Below are 27,565 nucleotides of genomic sequence, written 5' to 3'. Positions count from 1 at the left end.
AAAAATAAAATTGGTCATAGATATTACGCTGCGCGAAACTTGTTCAAGATATTTCTTGTATGAATATAATCACGAATACTTAATAAAATATCTTTATAATGCTTTTACATGTTTTAAACTTATCCAGAAATAAATTGTAAATTTTTTACTTATTTCCACTTTTCCCTATACGGTGGCATAAAAGTCAGTCTTTTATTACTGAGTTCTGCCGAGCTGTTCGCCAAAAATATAAAATATTCCTTGTGTCTGTTGTATTATTTATTTACCTATTTCACTAAAATATTTTTTTCAATATTTTTTAGAATAGCCATTGCCACCATATTTTGTATATCTGTCGTTTTTATTCTTTAAACGTCAATGCAATTGACATTGACAGTTGAAAAGTTTGAAATTAACCTTAAAGTTGTAGTAAAATAAAATTGTTAATGATTTATTTGATAAATAAATTAAATACATAATGACCGTAAAACCTCGAGAAAAAGTATCGGAAGGAGATGATGATCCTGTTGAGGCTATGCTTAGAAAAAGTGGCTGCTTAGAATTGCATTATAAAGTTCAAGTAAGTTTGTTTACATTTTATTTCATAACTATTATAATAGTAGGTTAAATTGTGTGACATAACAATAATACTTATTAATTTATTTTACTAAACACATCTTTGTTGTAAAAGCAAATGGCAGTGATAATAAATGAAAACCTCCCCTGTCTCATTTCAAATTCATATATTTCCTTGTCAAAAAAGTGTTTACTGATGTTTCAAATATACTTTGCAAGTTACAGGCTCTGATCAACAAAATCTAGTTCTATGGTTGTTGGGTACGGAGCCTTTTTCAAGTGTTGCTAAATATTTTTATCTATTTTCTAACATAATAGAAAACATTGGTATAGTTGGTTTATTGTTTTTTTTTATTGTGCAGGAATGTATTGCCACTACAAAAGATTGGAGGAAATGTCAGACAGAAGTAAACGATTTCAGAAGCTGCATTGAAAAACACAAGAATATAAACAAAAGAAATGATAGTTGAAGATTTTAGGCAATAAAATTATTTAATTTATGTTATTTTAGATTTAATACATATAACATGTTTTATAAGTTATTTCATTTTGTCCTATACTCTTTTAACAAATGTTTTTTTTGTTACAAAGTTACAAAGGAATAAAAAAAAAACTCAATCTTATCATGATAATTTTCTAAAAATCTTATTTATTTTTTGGTAATGCACAAATAAATGAATCTGTAAAAGCAAAAAAACGTGCTTCATTTATTGCCATTTGTAAATTAGTAAGAAGTTCGACAATGGCAACCATTGAATCGTTAACGTCAGTGTCAAAATTAAGACGATTTTTTTTAGGTTAGAATTATAATAAACAAAAACAATGTTAAGAAAAATTAAATTATCATATTATTATTCTGTATACGCAAATTTTTCTACAAAAGTCGAAATCGATGCTAGACTACGAGACAATTTTGAATCTCAAGAATATAAACCACGCGATCATCCTGGACGAACCAAAGTTAAAATCGCCACAATACCGCCCGACATTCAGAAAGGTATCAAAGTAATATTAGGAGACACGGGTGCTAAGTCTCTGATACAAGAAAGTGAGGATCTTTACAACTATCTTCGATCAAGGAAATTACCTCCCGAAGAGGGAGAAATCAACGAAAAAGCGGCAAACATTTACAAAACCATGTCACATAAATTTTACTCACAATTGTCAAAAGATAGATCTGAATTATCTCAAGAAGAGATTGATACATGTGAAAAGAAAATACAAACCTCAGTATTTAACGTTTTAAAGAAAAATGTGTACAGTTGGGCAAATATTTCTTACGATAAACCTACCTCTTTACAATATCTTATAGCCAGAGCTGCTCCAGAATATGCTATCCTAGTACGTATATTTGATGAAATACACAGAAAAATACCTAATTACAAGCCGAGAAGTTTCTTTGATTTTGGTTCCGGTGTAGGAACTGGTACTTGGGCAATAAACACATATTGGAAGGAACATATTTTCGAATACTTTTGTGTTGATACTTCCGTACATATGAATGATTTATCCCGTTTAATACTATGTGAAGGTAAAGATAATGTACCTCTACCATTTAAAGCATATTTTCAAAGACAATTTCTTCCCGCATCCACAGATTTGAAGTACAATATAGTATTATCAGCATTTTCCTTATTCGAAATGCCAAATATGAAGACAAGATTAGAAACGATACAGAAATTATGGAATAAAACTGAAGACTTCCTAATTATTGTTGAACAGGGTACTAACGCTGGTTTTAAAATTGTCAACGAAGCTAGAGAGTTTGTGTTAAACAGTAATAATGAACAAAAAGGTTATGCATTCGCACCTTGTCCGAACGACAGCGTGTGCCCTAGATATCTAGAACATGAAACGCCATGTAACTTTCTAATGAAGTATGAAACTTTAAAATTCCCATCGAAAGTTGAAATCCAAGCAGATTTGTATACATATATAATAATAAGGAAAGGTGAACGTCCAACAGATGACCCACAATGGCCGAGGATTGTAAGAGCTCCGATAGTCCGTTCGAGACATACCGTTTGTAGGTTATGTACGTCACAAGGGGAGTTGAAGGAGATTATCTTTTCAAAAGGAAAATTTGATACTACAACTTATAGATGTGCTAGGTCAAGTAATTGGGGAGATTTATTACCGGTTAAATAAATTTATCAACTACATTTGTTTTTTTATTGTACTTACTGTAGTTACTCTAAGATATATTTATCATTGGTTTCCGAGACTGAAATCTGTATGTAGTAATATTGTTATTTGGATGTTCTTCGTTATCATTGTTTTTGACAAAAACAGAGTATGTTTTAAAAAGAGTAGTAACTTATATATAAAAGAAAGTGGTGTTAGTTACACTATCTATAACTCAAGAACGGCTTTACTGATATGCCTGAAAATTGGTGAGATATTTATTAATTTGAAGAGCTGCTTTTTATTTAACTTACTAATATTATAAATGCAAATGTTTAGATGGATGTCATGTGGATGGATGGGTGGGTGGGTTTTCTCTGTCAGAAGTATTAAAAGAAAATAATTTAACTTAAAGAATAAAACTATTGATAACAATGCCATCTATTGACAATTATTTAAAGCACAATGATACAAATTTCAAATTTTTACAACTGAACTTAATACTAGATGTCGCTGTATATTTCAACTAAAACGTAAAGCGTGATATAGAAAATCCCGCTGTGGGAATGACCTTCGCCGGCCGCGTTGGTGAAATCATACTTACCTGGCGTAGGGGCTACCGTGATCACGAAGGCGGTTCCCCCAGGGCGAGGCCCCTCCATTGCACTGCGGTTGGGTTGACCCCTGCGATTATCCCTAATGCGGATAACTCGGACGCGTAATTTTTGTTAGTGGGGACTGCGTACGCGCCGTCCCCTCCACATAATCTATGACCTAGACTTTGTAAAAAGGGGTTTTCTAGGGGTGAGGATGATTTCCTACAGGACATCCATTGATCCTGTAAAGAAATCGTCACCAATAAATCCATAATAAGGCCCTTGTTTGTATACAAGGGAATCTAAATCATCGAAACTCACAAAGTTGCGTTTCGAAGATTTATGTAGCCTTGTTAAGTAGTTATAGACTAGCTGTCGCCCGCGTCTCCGTCCGCATTAAAAACAAAATTAACAGCCTAAATGTTCTTACAAATTATGTTCTATATTTATACCAGATTTCATCGAGATCCATTCAGCCGTTCTGGAGATATTTTCAAACAAAAATCCATCGAAACATTCGCATTTATAAAGTTAGTAAGATCCAACAGTTTACAATTAAAGTTGATAACTTAATAATTTGCTTGCGTTATTCAAAGTTATAAAAAAAATCCTTGAAAATATCTTTACCGTGAATTTCCATTGCGGAAAAATTTGATACCAAAACATATTTGGCATTTTTCCAAAGATAACATTAGAGAAAGTCATTGCATTTTTGAATGTTTACATTTTTTACTCACTAATTAACCTAATCTTTTGTTTACACATTGTTACAAAGTGACAAGTTATGAGGTACATTCACTAACAGAAGTGTTTTGTCTTTTTTATTGTGTTTTTAGCAGAAATCTCTTAAAGCTTGGGTTCATAATGTTAATTCTGCGTTAATTTATGCATTTGATTAGTACATTTAATTTTTAATAGAGACAATAAATTAATTCATTGTTATTGTCATAAATTTATTACGCAAGATTATTATTATAATAAAAAGGTTACTTTGTTATTTATCGATTCAGTGGAGTTACGAAAACCAAATCTCCTCCTATTAAATGATACTAAATATCCATAAAATGTATTTTAATTATTAAATTACATATAATTATTAAAATATAACCAAGACAATATATTCTCGCAATAACCTACTATTAATAATTCACGTCAATTGACTCATCTACGAGATTGTACGACAAAAGACAATATGCCAACATTGTAATAGTTTACGCGCTATCTCCACTGTTGTTTAATGCTACAATATCGCCATCCTTGTCGTTCTCTTTGAAAAAGACAAAGAGAGCAAATGTAAACATACGTAATCATTACATCCTGTCTTAGTTTTTTTTTGTCTACATTACGACATTAAAGATGAAGTCGTGCTGTGCATTATGTTTTTTGTTAATCTATTTAATATTCATTAATTACGTCAGTGGTCGTGGCAGTAAGAGTAAGATACTTGTGTCTTTTTGTTTTTTTCTTTTAGATCCGGAAGTCACTTGTTTTATAACGTTAGGTTTTTATACAACGTTAGTCAGTATTAATTATTAGATGTTATACCAATTATTATTTCAATAATAAAATCTAAGATTTTTTTAACTTTAATTACATTGGTTTAGTTTTAATTACAAAAGGGCGACTCCCTCGGAGACTCTTGCAGAGTTTATTTTTAAGTCTCGTCTTTGTTTTTTTATTCGAATTTGAGCGGGTCCTTTTTATTTAGTTATAATCCGGTAGGTGGCTCTTCAAAATATTTTCTTTTGTGAAGTCTAGAATACAAAATAATGTTTGTTGATGTAATTAGCACATTAAATCTTAATTTTTTTCAGATTGTACTCTCATTCTAAACACAGATTTTGGTGAGCCATCGCCTGTTTATATTAAAAATGGAACATATTTGACTCCAAATACACCGACGGGCGCCATTTCGCTGTCGCGTTCGGATATTGTGCTCGTCGGATGTCCCGGCAACAAGAAGTTTGTTGTTTTAGGCAATGAAACAACTAATTTCAATGCTATAGTATGTTGTTTTATTTTATTTAATACTAAGAATATATTTTTGTTTGCGGAATGTCATGTAGTTAAGTTTTTAATGTTCTCTTTTACTAATTATTAGTAATTAAGATAAGTAGAGTCGTTACTAAAGCATCTAAAAGACCCAGATTATCTCAAATTATAAAGCTAGTGATGTGCATATTTCCTATTAGTAACATGATAATAATATCGATGAAAAAAGTAATCATCATTTTTATGAAATCACACCTTAAAAATACATTCATAGAGATTGCTATAATATTTTTAAATGGCAAGCGAATTTAATTCTTTGTTGAAATGTAGAATATGTTTTAGGAGGTGCATTGTCTCCACGACAATGTGTTCCGGTCTGGACGCTGGATAGGACAATTCAAAGATATTAAATGCACTTCACTGCCGTGGTTCTCAGCTGAGGAGACTTCTGAAAGCTGCGCTGGTCGACATAAACTTTACCGGTATTTATCAACTCAAGTTGTTTGAGGAAAACTGATATTTAGGACAAGGATATCAGTCCTGGTGGACATAAGTCAAACTAAATTATGGTAGCTCAGTCTATGAAACCTCTAAATAGCGAGAATATAGTGGGCTCTTAGACTATCTTAACCAGATTTAAGCTTACATCATTTGTTGTAGGGTAGGTTACTACATCCGTAATGTCTTCCACACGCTGTACACGGCGTGTTTCTCCCGTCAGCTCCTGTCGACGTTGTACGTACATCACGAACTCAGGCCGTGGAGTAACTTTATGCAGAACTCTTCTAGTAGACCTAACTTCATTGGTAAGAATCTCGATAAATCCTACGGCGAAACTCATATTGCTATCCCTTTTATTCTCTTTGAAAAAGTTGAGAAAGCAATATCTTTTCATTCGTATGTTTTGAAATAGAAAACCCAGGATCAAATAATATTTATGATTAGTGAGGATGTATTAAATTGTTGCTACAGAGGGCGGCGTGTTCGACAAAGTTCAAATGTCAAAAGTTTACGCGGTGCAGAACCAGAAGTCTCGTTTGAATCAAATCCTAGGAGATAATATGGATCAACAGTATATTACGAGGACACAGGTAAGATAAGGGCGACTTTTTTATCATTTTTAAAGTAATGCTTAAGAAGCGAATGTCCAGGACGCAGCTGATGGCGAGCGGGAGCAGCATGTCATGGTAAGTGCTGCAACGGCAGACATCATTACTTTTGCTGGATTAATTTGTCACTGTCGTTGCCGGCTGCTGGGTCCCGCATATAAATAATTTCGGTGTTCTGCTATAAGCATGGCATGTGTGACTCTACCCCTGTCAAAACTATTTCAGTTTCTTAACCGCGGTCACTTAGCAGCAAGAGCAGACTTCGTGATGCGTGCGACACAAAAAGCTTCTTTTCATTATATCAACGCGGCACCGCAATGGATGCGAGGGAACGCGGGAGACTGGGCTGCCTTAGAAGACGTAAGATTCTTAATATATTCAGACAAAATCTTACTATCTTACTATTATAAATGCGATTGGTTGGATGGATATTTGTTAGAAGGTATCTCCAGAACGGGTCAACGGATTTTGATAAAATTTGGCATAGATGCAGAACATATTCTGGAAGACTACATGCTACAAATTTAGTTTTTTTTCTATACTTCTGCGCTAATGGCATCGCGGGGACAGCAAGTATATAATAGAATGGAACCAAATTGAACTGATCAGTATTTGTATTAGGCAAATTCAAAACTGCTATGCTATTAATTTGCAGCTGAATCACCGATATTATTGTATTTTTTATTCGACACGTAGTACTTGTTACGCAGTTTCATTTTTTTTAAATTAAAATCTAACTAGTCATTTTTTGCTTGACAAGGCTCTTCGTCGTCGCATTTCGTCATATGAAACTGGTGTACAAGTGTACACGGGGACGCATAATGTCGCTACGTTAGCTGACAAAGATGGTCACCTGCAAGAATTGTTTCTACATGTTGATAGTAATAATAATAGAATTATACCTGTACCGATGTATTTCTATAAGGTAAGTTGGTGTTCTTCATCTATCCATCCATATCCATGGTGATGATGAAAGAACGGTCAATAGGTTAATGACTACAAAAACATAAAGGTGCATAGGGTTTAAAAACCAAAATTAATCTCTAATTAATATTCTAAAGAAGAAAAATTGTTCTTTTATCTTACTAATAGTATAATTCCTAATGTTTAGATGGATGGATGTTTGTTTGATTGTATCTCCGGAACGGCTCAAATTGGGCAGAAATATAGAACACAGTCTGGAAGATCACATAGGCCACTAATTAAGTTTTTTTTTAATTCCGCACAAACGGAGCCGCGGGCGACAACTACTATATAACTAAGAAACTAAAACTACTAGAGTGTTTACTAAAATTCACTGACCATTCAGAGACTAATGACCCATTATTTCGGATGTAATGTTTATTAATTATTTTTATTTCAGTTGATTTACGATCCTAAAAAGAAAACAGCGGTTGCATTTATATCGATAAATTCGTCATACTACAACAACACTATGATTGACAAGTTGACGTTTTGCAATGACATTTGCGATGACAACCGAAACTATTCATGGTTAAAATGGCGGCCGAATGACGGAACACACAGTTTCTGTTGTGAATACGAAGAATTCGTTAAATATATCGATTACTTACCTAGATTGAATGTGAAAGCAATATTTTACTAAAATTATAGATGAATGAAGCAATTTAAAAACAAAAAAAAAATCAAACAGACAGTCGTCAGCAGACGTCAAATATCATGGCAGCCATTATGAAACTTTTTCTTCTCTTCACCGAGGGGCTCGGAGCCTACACTAAGTTGAGGGTGATTAGGCCATAGTCAACCACGCTGACTAAGTGTACTACTTCACAGATATGTGCAGCATCCCGATGTTTTCCTTCATCATAACGTCGAATAAATGTACATATGTAACTCGATATCGAAACACACATTGGTACATGGCGGGATTCGAACCCAGGACTTGCAGATTGCAAGTCAAGTGCTTGACTACTGAGCCACAGACGCTTCTTTTCTTGACTTTCATCAACTAAATTATTTTTTATGCGAGCTCTAGCAAAGACGTTATAGTCTATGGTTAACATATCGAACTGGAACAAGGCGTAGTCAAGAGTGCTGAAATAAGGAAGAGATATGGTGTTTATATAAATAAAACAAGCTTATACACATTCAAATATATTTAAAACAAAATCAAATATACTTAATCTAATGTCTTTATTATTTGAGATTATTTTCATTTCAACATACCAATACTTGACGACATTGATAACGACCACAGATTCAGATTAGACCGGCCCTCACACCAGCTCCGTCTTACCGCGTAGCCTAGGACGCCCCCTATTACATTTTTATTTTACAAAGCAATAGTCTACTAATCTCTTGAATTATTTTAAGAATTTATTAACCAATTATTTTTTGTGCTAATATAATAATCACATAAGCATTTTTAAATATTTAACTTATATACGCAAGATTCTAACACCAATTTTGAGATTATAAAAAAATCGATTTTTTGTTAATCGAATAATTGGGCTTTTAGATTAATAATTTATCAATTATAATTAAATTATTCAAACTTTCGTGAGACATTATACTAAACTGATATATAAACACGTCTAAACACTCACGTATATTCGTTCGGTGGCGGCACCGACTAGTTTAAAACTTCAACAACAACACCACCGACGCTTTCGATGGGCTCGAAACTAGTCGGTGCCGCCACCGGACGAATATACGTCAGTGTTTAGCCGTGTTTATATATCAGTTCAATTATAATTAAATTCAATTTAAAGCAATACATTATAATGCATGATTTTTTAAATCAAAGATCATAAAAACTATTCTATCTATAATCTATGCAAAATTTTCAAACACTTGACATATAAAAGAGCGGGAATTTTATTACGTCTTCAGATTTAAAAGTTAATTGTTGTTTTTAAAAGTATAATGAAATAAGGAAAAAATATATAGATAATTTCTTTAATTTAATTTATTAATAAGTGCAGTGTTATTAAGATAGTTCTCTTCCTTCTATAAGAGCTGTCAAAGCTTGTCTATCTCGTTTGTTCTCGCACGCGCAAGTAACTAACGTTAATAAATGTTTATTAGAATACTCTAATCTCTCTTGTATAAACTCTTCAAGACCTTTCCTCGGTAAGTAATAAGCTTTTACATATCTATCTACATAATCCTGATAAGGTATCGGCTTTAAACCTGATATTTTCTCTAATTTAACAAACAACTGTCTATAATCCAATTGCATAAGACCTCTACCACCATTCGTACATTTTGTAGCATTAGAAAAACCTTCAACTAATAAATGTACTATAAATTTCGAAACCATACTCCATATAGCATTTAGTACATCACGATTTAAAGAAACTTTATTTGAAATATTTTCTAAACGTAACGCGAATACTTGGATATTCCTAACAATCATATCAACGTAAGGGCTGTGTTCCACTGCTACGTTTTTAACATCCCATTTAACTTGAGACATTGCTATTAAAGATGTCCGTGCATCAACAGCTTTAGCCGCTGAACACATATAAACTGGCATACGTAAATCTACAGCAACGGCTAAATTATTATCTTTAAAATGTTCTAGAATCATTCTCTGATGTTGTATTACTAATATATTTAAATAAGAATGTAAACATTCATATTGTTTAGCTAAAAATATGACACTTTCAACGGCAACAATTCTTTCACTTAACCCATGTAATGTTGATTCTGTATTCATATCCAAATGTTGTGGTAATTCCGGTGATAAAATGTATTTATTTTCATCTTGTTCTGTATTTATATTATTTGTTATACGTTTAAGAGTAGATGTTAATTTTGGTGTATACAGAGTTGAGGAAGCTACTTCTAAATCTGATGTAAAAAATAAATGTACAGTATACATATAATAATCAAATAATTGGTACATTAACATAATCACATCTAATGATATTTGAGGTAAATATCTACATATTTGTAAATATTGTCCACAATTTCTTAATACAGCTAACGTTGTATTAGTTACAATGATATTATCTTTACAATTTGTTATTTTATCATATATCTCTTTATCATCATCAATGTAATCACTTTTTAATTCATCGGGTTCATCATCTGAATCACTCTGTTCTAATTCAGTTTCAATACCGAATATATCATCGTTAGTGATATTATCATCACGAAATATATCGAAAGGTGTATCCTTTGTTTTATTTTTGAAATATTTTGAAATATATATACTATCGTCTTGTGAATGTACAGATGATGTTGCATCCGACTGTGTTCCCGTTTTATTTATATATTTATCTAATTTAGGATTTATATACTTTTTGAATTGTTTAAATTCTTGTAGATTTAATATATTAAATGTCGATTTAACAGGACATTGTTCCCATCCTTCGTTCTCTAAGAATAATTTCAATTCATCCATTCTACCTTTATGATAATTTTTTATATATATAACGCTTTGTGTTTTTATAAAATCTTTTAATATATCAGATTTATCACCGCAAAATATTTCAGCGATTTGTGTTAATTTTCTTAATACACCTAAGATTTGTATAAATTTTTCAAACGGATAATCTTCTAGGGGGGTGTTTTTTAAAAATGTCGACACTTTAGCTTGTACGTCATGCCATATTCTTATTAATCCACCTTTTAATTTCTGCCTTATATATTCTTTGCTTACATTCTTTTCAATATCAAACACATTACTTGATTTATCATCTATATCGTATTTATTATGCCAATCGACTAATAAATAATAACTTCGCATAATCTTAAATAAATTCTCGCATAAATTTAACAAACAATAAGGTGCTTTATTTGGATTTATATGTTTACATATATCTTGAAATTTTAAATTACCATCATTTATATAATGTTCAAATGATTTTATGGATGTTTCATTAACAGCCGATGAGTAATGCATATGCAACTGTTCCATTGCAGCTTGTGTTTTACCTAAAAGGTCGTATGCTTTTTTTAATTTAATAAATATATTATCATCAAAATTATAACATATATTAGCTAATATTGCATCTAATTTCTCTTCAGTCATATATAAAGTATCATTTAATCTGATATATAAATCTTTAATACATGTAAATTCTTTATGATTTGAAGCTGCTTTACGACTTTTAATTATCAATTCTATTGCTGAATAATATTCATTTTTATTTAATAAATCTTCAACATTTTTCTCCACACATTTTAAATTTTGCAATAAATCCAAAGATTTTAACACTGTTTTTATAATTTGCCTCTTTCTAACATTAGCTAATATTATAAATGTTGATATAGTAAGATTATTCGATGCTATTGATAAATTTTCTCTCGCTTTACGACATATTTCTAATGTTACGGTTAACTGTTGCCTTATGTTTTGAATTTCAGCAAATTCTCTGTCACAATTATCTCTTTGTTGTGATATTAAATGTAGAGCTTTACCAGAAACTACCTGTGGAAATCAGATATTTATAATATTAATTTTAACAGTGGTAGAGCGAGCTTTAACATGTTCGCACGAATTGTCCCGTCTCGCCCGGTGATATACCACGACCACACACAAGACACACCTCAAGTGAAAGTAATTCCAACTACACGCTGATCAGTGTGCATCCCGGAGGTCTAATTTAGTCCTCTTTCCCTTTCTTTTTCTTGTAAGAAAAGGATGGGAAGTGTAAGTTGACTTTCCGGATGAGAGGATGTAATATGGGATATATTTTCTTTCTGTGCATCCTCTCCGCCGTTGATTAAAGTTAGGTAACGCATATGCAATTGCGTATGTCTATGGGTAACTTCGCTATTTTTATTTTATATTATCGAAGGACCATTTGTTATTACGAATTATGGTCCTTTGAGCACTTTAAGATCTTATTCCTAACATGTGTGTTTAAAAATATTGTAATTTATTAAGGATAGCATAGGAGGATATGCGTAAGAAGGGGGTAGATTCAAATATGACGGCTGATAGAGATGTATGGAGAAGTACATACTGTGCCGACCTGTGTAATGATAGAATAACAGTTCAAACAAACAACTATTCGCTTTCTTAAAGTGATCCCAAACCATTTTTATAAGTCGGATATCGAAGGACCAACTTTTTGGTCCTTCGAGCAGGATTGTATTACTAACCTGTTGTTGTCGCTTCAACTTGGTGAACATAAGTTCAACAGCCTCGCACGTGGGTGGTGACGGCGCGTGTGACAGCACATATCGCGCTGCATCAAACTCTGAAGGTGATGAGAAGTAGACATTCTCTATTTCACGTAGCACCTGAAATAATTATGTTTTCTTTCTAAATTATTCAGACTTTAGTGAGAAATTATCATAAACTTATATAAAACAGTGGTAGAGCGAGCTTTAACATGTTCGCACGAATCGTCCCGACTCGCCCGGTGAAATACCACGACTACACAGAAGACAGGCGTCAAGTGGAAGCAATTCCGCGTTTCGTCTGATGAGTGTGCGTCCCGGAGGCCTAGTATAGTCCTCTTTCCCTTCCCACCCTTTTTCTTAAAGGAAGGGATGTGAAGTGGAGGTGGACTTTCCGGATGAGAGGATGCATGGGAAGGGAGAATGTTTTCTTTCTTTGCATCCTCTCCATTCCATAACGAACTTCAAAAATGTACAGAACTGACAATAACTTTGGATAAGTCACGTCATTGTCGTATGTAAGAAGAAATTCAAAGATATGTTTGAAGTCAAATAACCCGCATTGGGCTAGAATGGTTGACTACGGCCTAGTCACCCCCAACTTAGGGTAGACTCTTAGCCTCTCAGTGGGGATGGATGTAGCTGATAATGAATAGTTTGTGCTATTTTATATTAAATTAGTACCTCAAGGTCCGCAGCAGTATGAGCTACACTCAGAGAGCGAGAGTTGACACCGGGCGGGTCGTGTCTCTTCTCAACTTCATCCCCCAACATTGTATAGTTTACTGAAATATTAATCATAATAGTAAAACAATTGATTATTTAATGCCAGAAAAAAAGACTCCTTCCGCGTGGATATATAAAAAAAACTAAATATATAGATAAGTTAAATAATAAGCAGCTCAAGGCATAAATTCGAAAAAAAAATGAATAAATAGTATCCTATGTCCGTCTCCTGGCTCTAAGCTACCTCCTCACTAATTTTCAGGCATATTGGTAAAGCCGTTCTTGAGTTATAAATAGTGTAACACAACTTTCCTTTATATGTATAGATATATTGACCCGCCTTGTCAGTCACCCGTGATTAACACTGAAATACTCCAATGGGACTATCATAAAAATCGTAAATAAAATAATCATATCTCTATTTAATTTCTTAAAATGTATGTAAATATATGAAAAAGATATTTTTTAAATTTTATGAAAAAAAAATATTAGTGTTAATTAACTAGCAATTAAAATAAATATCGTAGTCTATGTCTTCTTCCAGACTATGTTCTTCATCTATACCAAATTTTATTGTGAGACATTGAATCATTCTAGAGATACCTTCTAACATTCATCCCTCAACAAACAACATTCTCATTTATAATACAAGCTGTTACCCGCAACTCTGTCTGCGCATAATAAAAAAAAACATAATTAGTAGCCTATGTGTTTTTCCTGACTATGTTCTATATGTATGACAAATTTCATCAAGATTGGTTAAGGCGTTAAGGATATACCATCTAACAAACATCCATCTGAACATTAACATTTATAATATTATATTAGTGAGATTATATGATCTTATGTGAAGGCAGATATCTCGTAAGTGATACAACACTCAACGTGACTTAACAATTTACTAGTCATGTGTGGAGGAATAACTCTAATAATAAGATCAAATAAATAATATATTAAATGTAACAATATGATGGATACAACATAAACTATTGTGTTTGAAAGACAATTTTTAGTCTTGTTATTTTTTATTCCACATTGTTATAAAATCCCAGGGATTTTTTGCAATACAGTGTAGACAAAGGCGATTCGTTTTGGCCGAATGCCTTTCAACAATCATAAATTTTAAATGCTCCCGAATAATAATGTAATGTTTATAAAATTTCCCAAAAAGTCCTTACCTGAGAAAAGGCTAAGAAAAAATCATTAACACTATTATCGATTGTTTGTTTTTGATGAAACCACTTCAAAACATAGATACTAATAAAAAAGGTAACATATATAGATATATATTAACTACCGTTAATTCATCTTTGCAATGGCACATTTTCGTAAAGACACAGTTTCAAGATTGTTGCATTAAATGATTACAATATTATTGAACTTTAAATTACACATTTCATCAAAGAATTAATTAAAATAGGTACGAAAAGATGAGGAAGTGATAGGACAATTGTCAATTTGACAAATATGATGTCAAAGTTGCCATGCAGAAATAATTTTTTTTGATCGGATAATTTGATCTTAGTATTTGCGTGAAGTGTTTTCAAAAATTTTTAATAGATTTTTATTTGGGAAAGTACAAATAACATGTCATCACTAAAACATAGTGAATAAATGAAATACGTTTTACAAATGTGTTCTAAAATGGAGACAAAACGTTTTAAATTGAATATTTGCTAATTTGAGTATCCGAACATCTCAACATTATCTGTCATTCGGTAAAAGGTTGGTAAAAGGACGCGTATCTATTGCCAATAGGTTTCTCAGCTTTTTGAAAGAAAATAATAGTGCTTGACGTCATGAGAACGATGAATTTATTTTAGCAAAGTCGTGCCGTTTTCGTAGTGACATTTGTGTAAGATAATTAATGTGTTTAGTGAAATAGCGAAAATGGAGACTGATTGGAATGTCGAAGATCCGCCGACAACGAAGGTATTGTTCTATATATTTAATTGGAGCAATGTAGTAATGTCATGGTATATCCGCCATCTTTTTCTTTCAACACCCTTCTCGTTGAAATAATAATTTCGGAGAAAGGATAAAATTTATTCTTAAAAAATGTATGATTTCGTTTCAATTGCTATAAAATGTATTAATTCAAACGTTACTAAAAAAATTAGTAAAGCTTTTACACATTCCTGCATTGCGGATATTGCTTAGAACTTTTTTAACCTAATTTAACTTTAAAAGTTTACATTTGTCATTTTCTTACACAAAAATACTCATTCCCTCAACATTTTATTAATAAAAACGTTGTTATATCCTCCTAAATATATCTTATTTAATATATTCGACGTTTTAGTCATGGTAACCATAAAATATGAATACAAAAAGTTTTGAACCTCAAAAATATTGTAGAAAATTACTTTTATAACACTGTAAACATGGCGTGACATCCCTAAATACTTCCTTTCTACTCCGTTAACTGTAAAATAACTGTACATTATGTACGTAACAAGAAACAGTAGTGTGCCACTTTCAAACTGATTTCGTAATTTTCAATAATTGTGTTCAGAGACAATACAACACTATGTTATATGGTACCACTCTGATTACACGTCTATATAATGTTAATTAATGGATTTTTATTTAAGAAAAAAAAATGTGCTTAGTTTTTTTTAACTAAAAGTGATGCTTTATTAAGGCCAACAAAGCTTTCTGCCATATCATAATTTGTTAAAATAAAATAACATATCTCATTGGTTGTATTATTTTCTAATAGTTGGTATTAAATATAATAATAATCAAATGAAATAAATTCTTTCAATAGTTGATTTTTTTATGAAAATATGTTACAAAGTCCAAATCTGAAGGAGTAGTAGTTTCATAGTAAAATGTAACACAAAACTGTAAACTATGTGGTATAGAATAAGGTGTTAACTCTCCTTGTTAACATACAGTTGAATATATTCATAGAAGTAAATGGGATGAAACATTCAGGAAGATCTGGAGTGGGTTCCAGTGGGAATAGGAAATTGTAGATGTCAAAACATTGTTGCATCAGTAGTGGCATATCAATAAAATTGCAATAAAGTTTAGTTTTTTTCTTAAAGAATATTATCTAGAATAAAGTAGATAACAATATGCCACCTCTAGAATAATGGTTGTCTAAAAAAAGTTGCAGATATATGTTGCTCTGTGTTGGCACCTAATTGTCCTGTCAAGAAGCAAACAATGCATGACAGTTTTAATTTTAGAATATGACTTAGGGACCTGCCTGCATACTATTTCCTTAAAGGCCAGCAATGCATCTGCAGTTCCTCTGGTGTTGCAAATCTCCTAGGTGTTCCCGCCGCTCGTTTTCCCCCTTATCTATTAAAAAAAAATATATATAAAAAGTTAGAGAAGGTAAAAAGTTTTAATGTTATCCTGAATGTTTTTTTTAAATCGCTTTATTATAACGGTAACATTATAGTTAGGCCATTGATTTTATTATGTAAATATTACGATACAACTGCTTTGGTTTACAAATTGATTCCTAGTTATTGATTTTGTTTTACATCTGTAGTGGATATGTTACTATGTTATATACTATAAAATAAAAGTAATATCACTTTAAACTAATATAATAATTGCGAATGTTTGGATGGATGTTTGTTAGAAGGTATCTATTGAATGCTGCATGGATCTAGCTGAAATTTGACAGACGTAGAACTTAGTCTAGAAGAATGTGTAGGCTACTAAGTTGTTTTTTTAAATCCACTGCTAGTTTTAATATTATTATGGTATGAAAGTTACTTTAGAAGCAGGCTAACTAGCAAATAAATAACATTTTCCTTAAGTAAATTCATTTAAATAATGTTATCTTTATTTCTGTTTGAATGATAGTGTTTTTGTTTAAAAATTTTCCTCAACTTGCTATATTATATTATTCAAAATTATACTAATACAAGCGGTCGCCCACGGAATTATCAAAAAACATAATAGCCTGTGTGTTCTTCCAGAGTATGTTCTATGTATGCCAAATTTCATCAAGATCTGTTTAGACGTTCTGGAGATACCTTCAAACAAACATCCATTAAAACTTTCGCAGTTATAGTAACATATATCCTATTTTTCAGTGTAACAGTAGTTCTAATGTTTATATTGTTTTTTTCAGGTGACATCCCTGACATCCTTAGACACAGGAGTACGGCCCGCGCCCAGTGGAGCTGCCTATGTAGCGGAGAGGAACACATGTTTGAATCTATTCTCAAGATGGAACGAAACGGACCAGGTATAATTAAAGCTTAAGTAACAACTATCTAATTTTCTAGCTTGATGGAATACTCAGCACTAGAAACTAAGGTGTATATATGTGTAGAAGTATGAATGTAGGTTTGTCACCACGACAAATGGAGATCCTTGGTCTCTGCCTACCCCTCTAGGTTATAAGCGTGATATTGATGCTATTAACCCTTGTTTCTTGAGTAATTTCAGTAGTATCTCTGTTCTTTTGAAAAGGACTAGGGCATATTTGTAGGGTTTGTATTTCAGCCAATAGGTGGCGCTTATATTAAAAATGGCTTGTGACTATGATATTTTTCTATATTAGCTATACTAGCTGTCGCCCGCGACTCCGTCCGCGCGGGATTAAAAATAGATGTTGGCCGATTCACAGACCTACTCAATATGCTCACAAAATTTCATGAGAATCGGTCAAGCTGTTTCGGAGGATTATGGGAACGAAAATTGTGACACGAGAATTTTATATATAAGATAGAGGTTTTTCTTTTACCCAAGTTTCTCGCTTATCCAGGTTGGACTGTATTTGTTTTTGCTAGTAACATTATTTATGTTATACTAGCGGTCTCCCGTGACTTCGCAAGCACTGAATTGCGAAATAAGTAGCCTATGTGCCCGTGTATATCAGCTTAATCCCGTCAAAAGCGGTCCAGCCGATTACCCAGAATAAGCATTTGTATCATGTTACATACAGACACTCTAAATTTATTAATATTTATAAATGTAGTCCTAAGTTACTCCTTATATAAGCTAACTGCTAATTAAAGTCCCATCAGAATCGGTCAATCCATTTCGGAGATTACCCGGAACAAACAGACAGACATACCGTCAATTTTTTTAAAAAATGATGTGTGTATCCAAACATTTATTCATATACATGAAATAAAAACGGTTATTTCAATATTACATACAGACACTCCAATTTTATATATATACTAGCGGACCCGACAGACGTTGTCCTGTCTACACGTCTTTAATTCGAATATTATTTAAAATTTGACAGTGCGATGGTAGCACCGTCTGTCGGATCCAATGTAAAACATTCCAAAATCAACAAATACTAATAAATTAAAAATTAATTAAAAAAACATTGTCCAGCGGACAAAATTTTGAATCTAAACCATTCCCAGATCCCCTTGAACACACACAAAAAATTTCATCAAAATCGCTCCAGTCGTTTGAGAGAAGTTCAGTGACATACACACTCACAGAAGAATTATATATATATATATAAAGATATAGATTAGTCATATTAATTAGCTTATAATTGTGTTCCAGGTGGAATTTGTGGAGCAGTTGTTGGCACGAATGTGTCATTACCAACATGGACATATAAATGCATATTTAAAACCAATGTTGCAGCGAGACTTTATCAGTATGCTACCAAGTGAGTATTATAATATATTTCTTTTATATTATAAGTTGGCAAACGAGCGAGCTGCCACCTGAAATCGCTGAAATAGCGAAGTGACCGTTGCCCATAGACATACGCAATTGCATATGCGTTGCCTACCTTTAAGCGACGGAGGAGAGGATGCACAGAAAGAAAATATTTTCCCTTCCTGTGTATCCTCTCATCCGGAAAGTCCACTTCCACTTCCCATCCTATCAAACGAAACGTGGAATAGCTTCCACTTGAGGCGTGTCTTCTGTGTGGTCGTGGTATTTCACCGGGCGAGCCAATTCGTGCTAAGATGTTTAAGCTCACTCTACCACTGTTAAAATTATATCAAACAACACAACAAATATAACATCTCAAGAAGCTCTCGTTAAACAGTTGGATTAAGGGCCCAATACAAAAGGCAGTTATCCTATAAACCGCACGCATCGTGAGAAGGTTCCTGTCTGCAGCCCTGACCACTGGTTGTTTCAGTCATGGGATTCCGCAGCCGGTGGTGCTCTATTTTTAATATAATATATTTTGTATATTTTTTTATATGAAATGTAACATATTAAGAATAAGTTTAATAAATGAATAAGTTAGGTAATATTACTAATAGTGAGTTTCTGAGACATAAATCTTCGTATAAATATGACAAAAACAGAGATAACATGATTTAAACGGGGATTTAGGTCTGAGAAACTCTCTAAGAGTATCGGTAGCTCAGTTTAGCATTTGACTTGTAATCTATAGGTTTTGAGTTCGAATCCCGTTATATACCCATGTGGTTTTTAATTCACATCTTACTAATATTATAAATGCGAATATTTAGATGGATGTGTATTGGAGGTATCTCCAGAACGGCTGTATAGATCTGGAAGAACACATAGGCTACTTATTAAGTTTTTTTTTTAATACCGTGTGGCCGGAGTTGCGGGCGACAGCTAGTATGTATATATATCCAATGTTATAACTGTGAAGGATAACTTCTTGAGGCAAAATATCTGCATTCTTTGCAGATTTTCAAAGATTTGTGTGAAGTCTACTAACTTAGGGTAGGCTCTAAGCCAGGGAGGATGTGTAGTAATCTGATTATGACTAAAAATAACGTTATTCTTTCAGAAAAAGGTCTAGACCATGTAGCTGAGAATATCCTATCGTATCTAGATGCTAATTCATTGTGTGCTGCGGAACTGGTCTGTAGAGAATGGCAAAGAGTTATCTCTGAAGGTATGCTTTGGAAGAAATTGGTGGAACGTAAAGTCAGAACTGATTCATTGTGGAGGGGGCTCGCTGAGAGAAGAGGATGGTGAGTACATCCTTTGTAACGGCTACATCATGTGCTTATTTGATTATTGCCGTTTTGGTTCTGATGATAGCGGATTGTGGTGATTGGAACTAATATAGATAGAATTAACTATCAGATAACATAGTGCGTTTAAATCGGAACATAGCAAATTGATTTCCAAGCAATCGGCTTTATATTTATAGAGATTAGGAATCAAAGATTAATTGCTTATTTCTTTGATTTTTTTATGGTATTTTATATTCGTATTTTTAATCCTTTAAATTTAAATAATGTAAAGATTGTTTGTTCAAAATAAAAGCATCATACTCTTCACTTAAATGTTGATTAAGAAATTATAATTCTAACTTTACCAAAACATACAACACACTATGATTTAACAAATATAAGTAAATTAAGACAACACTATGATGAGCAGAGATCATTGTTACAACTCACTCTTTTACACACTGAAAAATAACAAAACACTGCTCGATAAAAGAAAGAAATAAAATCTGACGGCGCCAAAATGTGCCAGTAACTTTTTCTTTTTTAGTGGCGCCCTCTGACGTGATGTCGTTGAATTACGCTTAGACATTGTCATAGGTTTTTGTTTATATTTCAAGTTGTAATATCTCTTATTCTTCGTGTTCTTCATTACTGAAGGTCGTGCTTGTTTTGAAACGCTTTAGTTGTAATATATCTTACTAATATTATAAATGTGAATGTATGGATGGATGTTTGTTGGAATGTATCTCCGGAATGACTGCACAGATCTTGCTGAAAGATGTAGAATATAATCTGGAAGTCATAGGCTACTAATTATGTTACAGCGACAGCTTTCTTACTAATATTATAAATGCTATATAGATGGATGTTTGAAGGTATCTCCTTAACGGCTTAAGATCTTGAGGAAATTTGTCATACATATAGAACATAGTCTGGAAGAACATATAGGCTGTTTTTTTTTTTATTTCACGCACTCATTCATAGGCGACAGCTAGTCTAATGAAAAGTTATTCCGACAGGATCTTATACCTATTTAAACCGAAGCCGGGATGTCAGCATCCATCTCATAGTTTCTACAGACAACTATATCCGAAAATAATTCAAGATATACAATCGATTGAGGACAATTGGAGGATGGGTAGGCACAATTTGCAGGTGAGACCCAACCATGATCTTACTAATATTATATATAAGAATGTTTGGATGGATGGATGTTAGAAGTTGAAATTCGGTCCAGAAGTAGTATAAAAGAGCCTCTGTGGCCTGTCAAGCACTTGACTTGCAATCTGCAGATCCAGGGTTCGAATCCCGACATATACCAATGTGATTTTCGATTCTGAGAAGAAATTCAAAGATATGTGTGAAGTCAACCCGCACTAGGTCAGCGTGGTTGACTATGACCTAGTCACCTAACTTAGGGGCTCTGAGCCTATCGGTGGGGACGTATAGCAAGCTGGTGATGTTTGGATGGATGGTTTATTATAAGGAAAGGATGGGAAGTGGATTTTCCGGATGAGAGGATGCATGGGAAGGGAAAATATTTTCTTTCTGTGCATCCCCTCCTCAGTCGATTAAAGTTAGGCAACGCATCTAATTGCGTATGTCTATGGGCAACGGTCACTTCGCTATTTCAGTTATTTCAGGTGGCCTCTTTGCTTGTTTGCCACCCTATAATATAAAAAAAATTTACATATTCTTGCTTGTAACTGTTTCTGGCTTGTCCAGATTCTACTATGTTTCAATACAAGTGTAATAACAGTGTAAACTTGGAATAACCGAATACTTTATCATTACAGAGGATAAATTGTCGTTCAGAGAACTCGAAGGGGGTCTATTGCTTGCAATATGATGATAACAAGATAGTCTCCGGACTCAGAGATAACACCATCAAGATATGGGATAGAAAGACGCTGCAGTGTGTCAAGGTATGTCAGTGTGTCAAAACTGCCATAATAAAAATTAAATTTATTTGATGTTAAATTTCTTGATATTTAATCCATTTTGTGAGAAATTTCCTTTCAATCCTAACACGATAAATGTTATTAAACACAACAGACAGAAAAAAAAAAATCTCTTGCTTAAAAGAAAATACAAAATATATATACGATAAAGTAGATTACTTGTTAAACTATGACAATCATTTTACCCTTCCCATATTCTTATAGGAAATATTTGGAAAGGAAAGTGGATTGATAGAGGAAAGACGCTTAGGAAAGGGATATCTTTCTGTGCTCCTTCATCAATTGTCATCAATTGGGCAACGCATCTGCTATTACAGATATCTACGGACAGATACACATGATTTTAAGTCATTTTTCATTTTATAATGCTTAAAAAATATTTATAACTGTATGTGTGCTACCCTTAGGGTAGTTAAAGGGCGTAGTTAACGGTCTATTAGCCTTAGGGCAAAGTCTGCAGTAAATTCCATGAGCTGTTATAATTTCCAGGAGCTTCAAGGTCACACGGGGTCAGTACTATGCCTGCAGTATGATGAGAGAGCCATCATATCCGGGTCATCAGACAGCACAGTCCGTGTTTGGGATGTGACCACTGGTACTATGCTGAACACGCTCATACATCACTGCGAGGCGGTGCTGCATCTAAGATTTTGTAACGGCATGATGGTGACATGCAGTAAGGTACTGATAGTAACAATATTAATAGAAATGGATAGTAATAATATTGATAGTAATGGATAGTAACAATATTGATAGTAATGGATAGTAATAATATTGATAGTAATGGATAGTAATAATATTGATAGTAATGGATAGTAATTGTTCAATTAATTCACATAAATTATTTATTGTTTTTGTTTAATTCTTGTTAATTTCTTTTTGTATTGGCAACATTCAAATTATTATAAACTTTTTTCCTTCCTGTGCTGGCAACAATGGTGCATTATACGTTCATTAGAGGTTCATTGGATATAAGTGTGCTACGGGAAGGCGCGCTATTTTTATAATCTAAGTTCATATAATTCAATAAATAGTTAAAAAACCACACGACCACTTGTTTAATTATACAGTAATAATATTGATAGTTGTGGATAGTCACAATATTGATTGTAATGGATAATAATATTGATAGTAATTAATTAATATTTACTGTAATTTACAGCAATAATTTAGGGCAATATTGTTTTTAATGTGTAATTAACTAACTAATCGTGTTTTTACACGAATTTTAGTTAGTGGAAATGAACTTTAAAGAGTTATAAATTAATATTGTGTTTCCAGGATCGTTCGATAGCTGTATGGGATATGACGTCAACAACTGAGATAATGTTGCGACGTGTACTTGTTGGTCATCGCGCTGCTGTAAATGTGGTCGACTTTGATGAGAAGTATATTGTCAGCGCGAGTGGAGATCGCACTATCAAAGTGAGATAATTACTAATAATATAAATGTGAATGTATAGATGGATGGATGATTGAAGGTACTATCAAAACGGCTGAATTAATCATGAAATTTGGCATATAGAGCGTTGGTGGCTCTTGGGTTCGAATCCCGACATGTATCAATGTGTTTCTATTTCCGATTTACATATGTACATTTATCCGATGTTATGATGAAGGAAAACATCGTGATGCTGCACATATCTGAGAAGTTCGAAGATATGTGTGAAGTCACTGCACTTTGGCAGCGTGGTTGACTATGGCCTAATCACCCGTGATTTAGGGTAGGCTCCGAGCCCCTCGGCGGGGATGTATAGTGAGCTGATAATGACTATAGAACATAGTCTGGAAGAACACATAAGCTATATTTTTTTTTAATCCGCGCAGACGGAGTCGTGGGTGATAGCAAGTTTATAATATATTGACCTTAGTGGTTTCTTCCTACCCTTTTCTTGTAAGAGTAATTGGATTTGACGGAGGAAGGGATGTATAGGAATGGGTTCTCCTTCTCTGTCTCCTCTGTTGATTAGTAGGCAACGCATCTGCAATTGTGGATGTCTATGCAGCGATTGCTTCGCTATTTCGGCGAATCCAGACCTCATGTAAATTAGCTACCTATATGACAAAGTCACGTCAAAATCGGTACAGTAAGACATACATACAGACTGATCAACTGACTGGTTTTTTCGATATTATTTACATGATTGGATTAATGTATGTTATTATGTATCTACAGATATGAATATATCTCGCTGAAAGTCATAGATATAAAACATCTAGAAGGATACTAATTAAATTTAATTAATTAAAATTAATTTTCCAGGTATGGAACACATCATCTTGTGAATTCGTCCGTACATTAAACGGACATAAGCGTGGTATCGCATGTCTACAGTACAGGGACAGATTGGTTGTGTCCGGTTCATCTGATAACACAATCCGACTGTGGGATATTGAGTGCGGACAATGTATACGAGTGTTGGAAGGACATGAGGAACTTGTTAGGTGTATACGGTATGTTTATGACTTATGTATTAGTTTTACAGTTTATTGCGCAGTTTTACAGTTGAATTACATGATTTTACAGTTCAATTGCCCTCTTTTACAATTTTGTTGCGCAAGTATACTACTTAATTGCGCGCGTTTACAGTTTTGTTGCGCAATTTTACAGGTATTAAGTAAGTTTTTCATAGGACTATTGAAGCGCCTATAGCTTTATAATTAATGGAATATATTACCTAAAACGATACAATTAGATTCATAATATTTAGATAATCCAAGTTATCGTGGGTTTCTGAAACCGTAATCCCCGTTTAAAACAATATTGTATACAAAGATTATCTTTATCAGAAACCAAAGAATTAGAAAGTTTTATTAATTTGTAAAGTAATAAATTTGTGCTGTTTAATTCCAGTTTCGACAACAAGCGGATAGTAAGCGGCGCGTATGACGGCAAGATTAAGGTGTGGGATCTGCGCGCCGCTCTCGACGTGCGCACGCCGCATCAGGACCTCTGTCTGCGCACACTGGTCGTAAGTCATCACATCACACACAATCACACACAATCACATACAATCACACATAATCACACACAATCACACACAATCACCCACAATCACACATAATCACCCACAATCACACATAATCACACGCAATCACACACCTTAGTATATTATAAATACATCACTGGGGTGTTGACATGACATACATCGGTGACATTCGTAACAATCATGAGAAGTTGAAACATTGATACAGTAAGGTAGCTTCCCAGGAGATCCAGCATCCTGGTGTGTTGGTACATCTATGACATTCATAACAATAATAACAAGACACACTTATTGATACTCAGAGACCGCTCCTTAAGTTTCCGTCCTGAAGTGTTTATAAAACTCAAATATTTTTTTTTATATCATAAGGTGGCAAACGAGCGAGCTCCCACCTGAAATCGCTGAAATAGCGAAGTGATCGTTGCCCATATACATACACAATTGCATATGCGTTGCATACCTTTATTCGACGGAGGAGAGGTTGCACGGAAAGAAAATATCTTCCCTTTCCATGCATCCTGTCAACCGGAAAGTCCACTTCCACTTCCCATCCTTTCCTTATAAGAAAAAGGGTGTTAAGGGAAAGAGGACTAAATTAGAGCTCCGGGACGCAAACTCATCAGCGTGTAGTTTGAATTACTTCCACTTGAGGCGTGTCTTCTGTGTGGTCGTGGTATTTCACCGGACGAGTCGGGACAATTCCTGCGAACATGTTAAAGCTCGCTCTACCACTGTTAAATCAACAACAGCTAAATGTACATATGTATGTAAAAACACCAATACATAGCGGGATTCGAACTCAAGACTTGCATATTATAAATCAAGTGCTTAACCTCTGAACTACGGGGTCATTTTATAACATTTTCATGTATATTATTACAGGAGCACACGGGGCGCGTGTTTCGTTTACAATTCGACGAGTTTCAAATTGTTTCGTCGTCGCACGATGATACAATACTGGTGTGGGACTTCCTTAACTGTGGGACTTCGCCCCCCGCACCCGCCGCAGCCCCCGCACCCGCGCCGGCCCCCGCCCCCGCCCCCGCGCAGCGCCCGCCCCGCGCCTCGCCTGACAGGGATCGCTTTTATGACTAGGTATACTTTCATTCAATTACTAATCAAATGTGACTGTTCGCGAATTTAAAAAAAAAACAATAAGTATGTGTTCTTCCAGACTATGTTCCTATATGTATGACAAATTTCATCAAGATATATGCAGCCGTTCTGGAGATATTCGAATCGTACAAAACGTTTCGTAAAGGCTCAAGTTGGTAAAATCCCGTCTAAATGTTATTTGCTATAGTCTTGGCCACTGACCTCTATAAATGGACTGGTTAGAAGACGTTATATTTTGTTCTTATTTGATTTTCACTATTTAGACGCAATGTAGAAGTTCGCAATAGTGTTGTAGATTTGAATTTAAATCTAGATAGAATTAACTGTTACTTAACATCAACAGGCGTGTTTATAAATTTCTAAGAAACATCTAAACGTTCGTATTTATAAGTAAGATTAAGATTTGAATAATAATAAAAAAATATTCTTCCGCAGGTAATCCAAAAAGGTCGCATGTCGGCCTTAACGCGCTCATGATGGTGACGAACGCGTCACTTGGCGCATAGTGACGTTTGTGTGACAGTGACGGACATGACAAACCTGTCAAGTGACACGGATAACGTCAAGACTATATCGTGACAGGTCTCTACCTGTAAGATCTCTACCGGACGCCTTTTACGCGTAGACTTTGTTACCACGGTTAAGTTTCGTCCAGTGATTTGACAACTGTCAAACTCGATTGACGTTTGGATGGTGGCGGCACGCGCTCGTCAACGCTTCCAGATACGACGGCGTCTTTGAGAGACGCTTAATGTTATGTGTATATAGTATGGATTTTTATTTATACAAGTTATTCGGATGCTAACGGTCACGCGCCAGTTGATAAGCTGACATTCGTGACAGGTGTCAACTTTGACAGGTGACATACTTAACAGTTGTTACCTTGCAGTTGTTAATTTGACAGTTGTCGACTTTTTATAGTATTGAAAGTCGTTAAAGTTTACAGCTGTCAAATTAGACAGTTATCAAGTTTGACAGTTGACAACTGGCACCTTTATATGGTCAATTTCGACAACTGCCACAAGTGGTGGCACTTTTGACAGTTGTCATATGAGTGGAGGCACTTTTGACAGTTGTCACATTTGACACTTGTCACATTTGACAGTTGTCAATTTTGTCAGATGTGATTTGTTAACTTTTAGTGTGAAAGCCTATGATTTCTATGTAAGCGAAGTTTTTAATATCGAAGGAAAAAAATATTGACTTTTGGTTTGATACCAACATGACAAAATATAAGTCTGCTTATGTTATTGTGAAAAAAAAACGAAGTAATTTTTTTTGTATACAGTCGAATTTTATTGTTTTACAGTTAAATAAGTGTGGGGTTTTATTGCAGTCACTTACTAATTTTTTAAACATTTGAAATGCCAAAACTTAAGGCTTTGTACACAAGGTGCCGTA

The 27,565-nt window shown here is 33.8% G+C and overlaps 4 protein-coding genes across 6 annotated transcripts; 3 read left to right on the top strand and 1 right to left on the bottom strand.

The window, feature by feature from the left end:
* Nucleotides 1-1,293: 1,293 nt before the first annotated feature.
* LOC106122870 (methyltransferase-like protein 17, mitochondrial) lies at nt 1,294-2,717 on the top strand. The gene has a single exon (XM_013319000.1). The coding sequence runs from the start codon at nt 1,378-1,380 to the stop codon at nt 2,701-2,703; it is 1,326 nt and encodes a 441-aa protein (XP_013174454.1). The 5' UTR covers nt 1,294-1,377; the 3' UTR covers nt 2,704-2,717.
* Nucleotides 2,718-5,095: 2,378 nt separating this feature from the next.
* LOC106122873 (uncharacterized) lies at nt 5,096-8,067 on the top strand. Its single transcript, XM_013319002.1, has 7 exons — nt 5,096-5,280; nt 5,610-5,749; nt 5,928-6,073; nt 6,240-6,358; nt 6,602-6,736; nt 7,137-7,301; nt 7,740-8,067. Exons 3-7 carry the CDS (start codon nt 6,040-6,042, stop codon nt 7,980-7,982), a joined length of 696 nt encoding a protein of 231 aa, XP_013174456.1. The 5' UTR covers nt 5,096-5,280; nt 5,610-5,749; nt 5,928-6,039; the 3' UTR covers nt 7,983-8,067.
* Nucleotides 8,068-9,114: 1,047 nt separating this feature from the next.
* Vps50 (vacuolar protein sorting 50) lies at nt 9,115-14,634 on the bottom strand. 2 transcript variants are annotated; one of them, XM_013319028.1, is made up of 4 exons: nt 14,380-14,634; nt 13,160-13,260; nt 12,455-12,595; nt 9,115-11,777 (listed from the first exon to the last, which is right to left on the bottom strand). In XM_013319028.1, the coding sequence occupies exons 2-4, from the start codon at nt 13,247-13,249 to the stop codon at nt 9,327-9,329; spliced, it is 2,682 nt and encodes an 893-aa protein (XP_013174482.1). In that variant the 5' UTR covers nt 13,250-13,260; nt 14,380-14,634; the 3' UTR covers nt 9,115-9,326. The 2 variants fall into 2 exon arrangements, with proteins under 2 accessions (XP_013174482.1, XP_013174483.1); XM_013319029.1 differs by having other exon boundaries at nt 14,499-14,634.
* Nucleotides 14,635-14,932: 298 nt separating this feature from the next.
* Nucleotides 14,933-26,961, top strand: slmb (beta-transducin repeat containing E3 ubiquitin protein ligase slmb). 2 transcript variants are annotated; one of them, XM_013318925.1, is made up of 12 exons: nt 14,933-15,133; nt 17,301-17,417; nt 18,704-18,812; nt 19,929-20,115; nt 21,120-21,255; nt 21,897-22,025; nt 22,551-22,742; nt 23,343-23,486; nt 24,325-24,515; nt 24,916-25,030; nt 25,931-26,143; nt 26,600-26,961. In XM_013318925.1, the coding sequence occupies exons 1-11, from the start codon at nt 15,092-15,094 to the stop codon at nt 26,141-26,143; spliced, it is 1,575 nt and encodes a 524-aa protein (XP_013174379.1). In that variant the 5' UTR covers nt 14,933-15,091; the 3' UTR covers nt 26,600-26,961. The 2 variants fall into 2 exon arrangements, with proteins under 2 accessions (XP_013174379.1, XP_013174378.1); XM_013318924.1 differs by having other exon boundaries at nt 24,916-25,033.
* The last annotated feature ends 604 nt before the right edge of the window (nt 26,962-27,565 follow it).

Source organism: Papilio xuthus, unplaced genomic scaffold (genome assembly GCF_000836235.2).
Source record: "Papilio xuthus unplaced genomic scaffold, Pxut_1.1 DF826776.1, whole genome shotgun sequence".
In the NCBI taxonomy this organism is placed as follows: Eukaryota; Metazoa; Arthropoda; class Insecta; order Lepidoptera; family Papilionidae; genus Papilio; species Papilio xuthus.
Note: the sequence above shows the minus strand (reverse complement) of the source record. Positions and strands in the feature narration are given on the sequence as shown.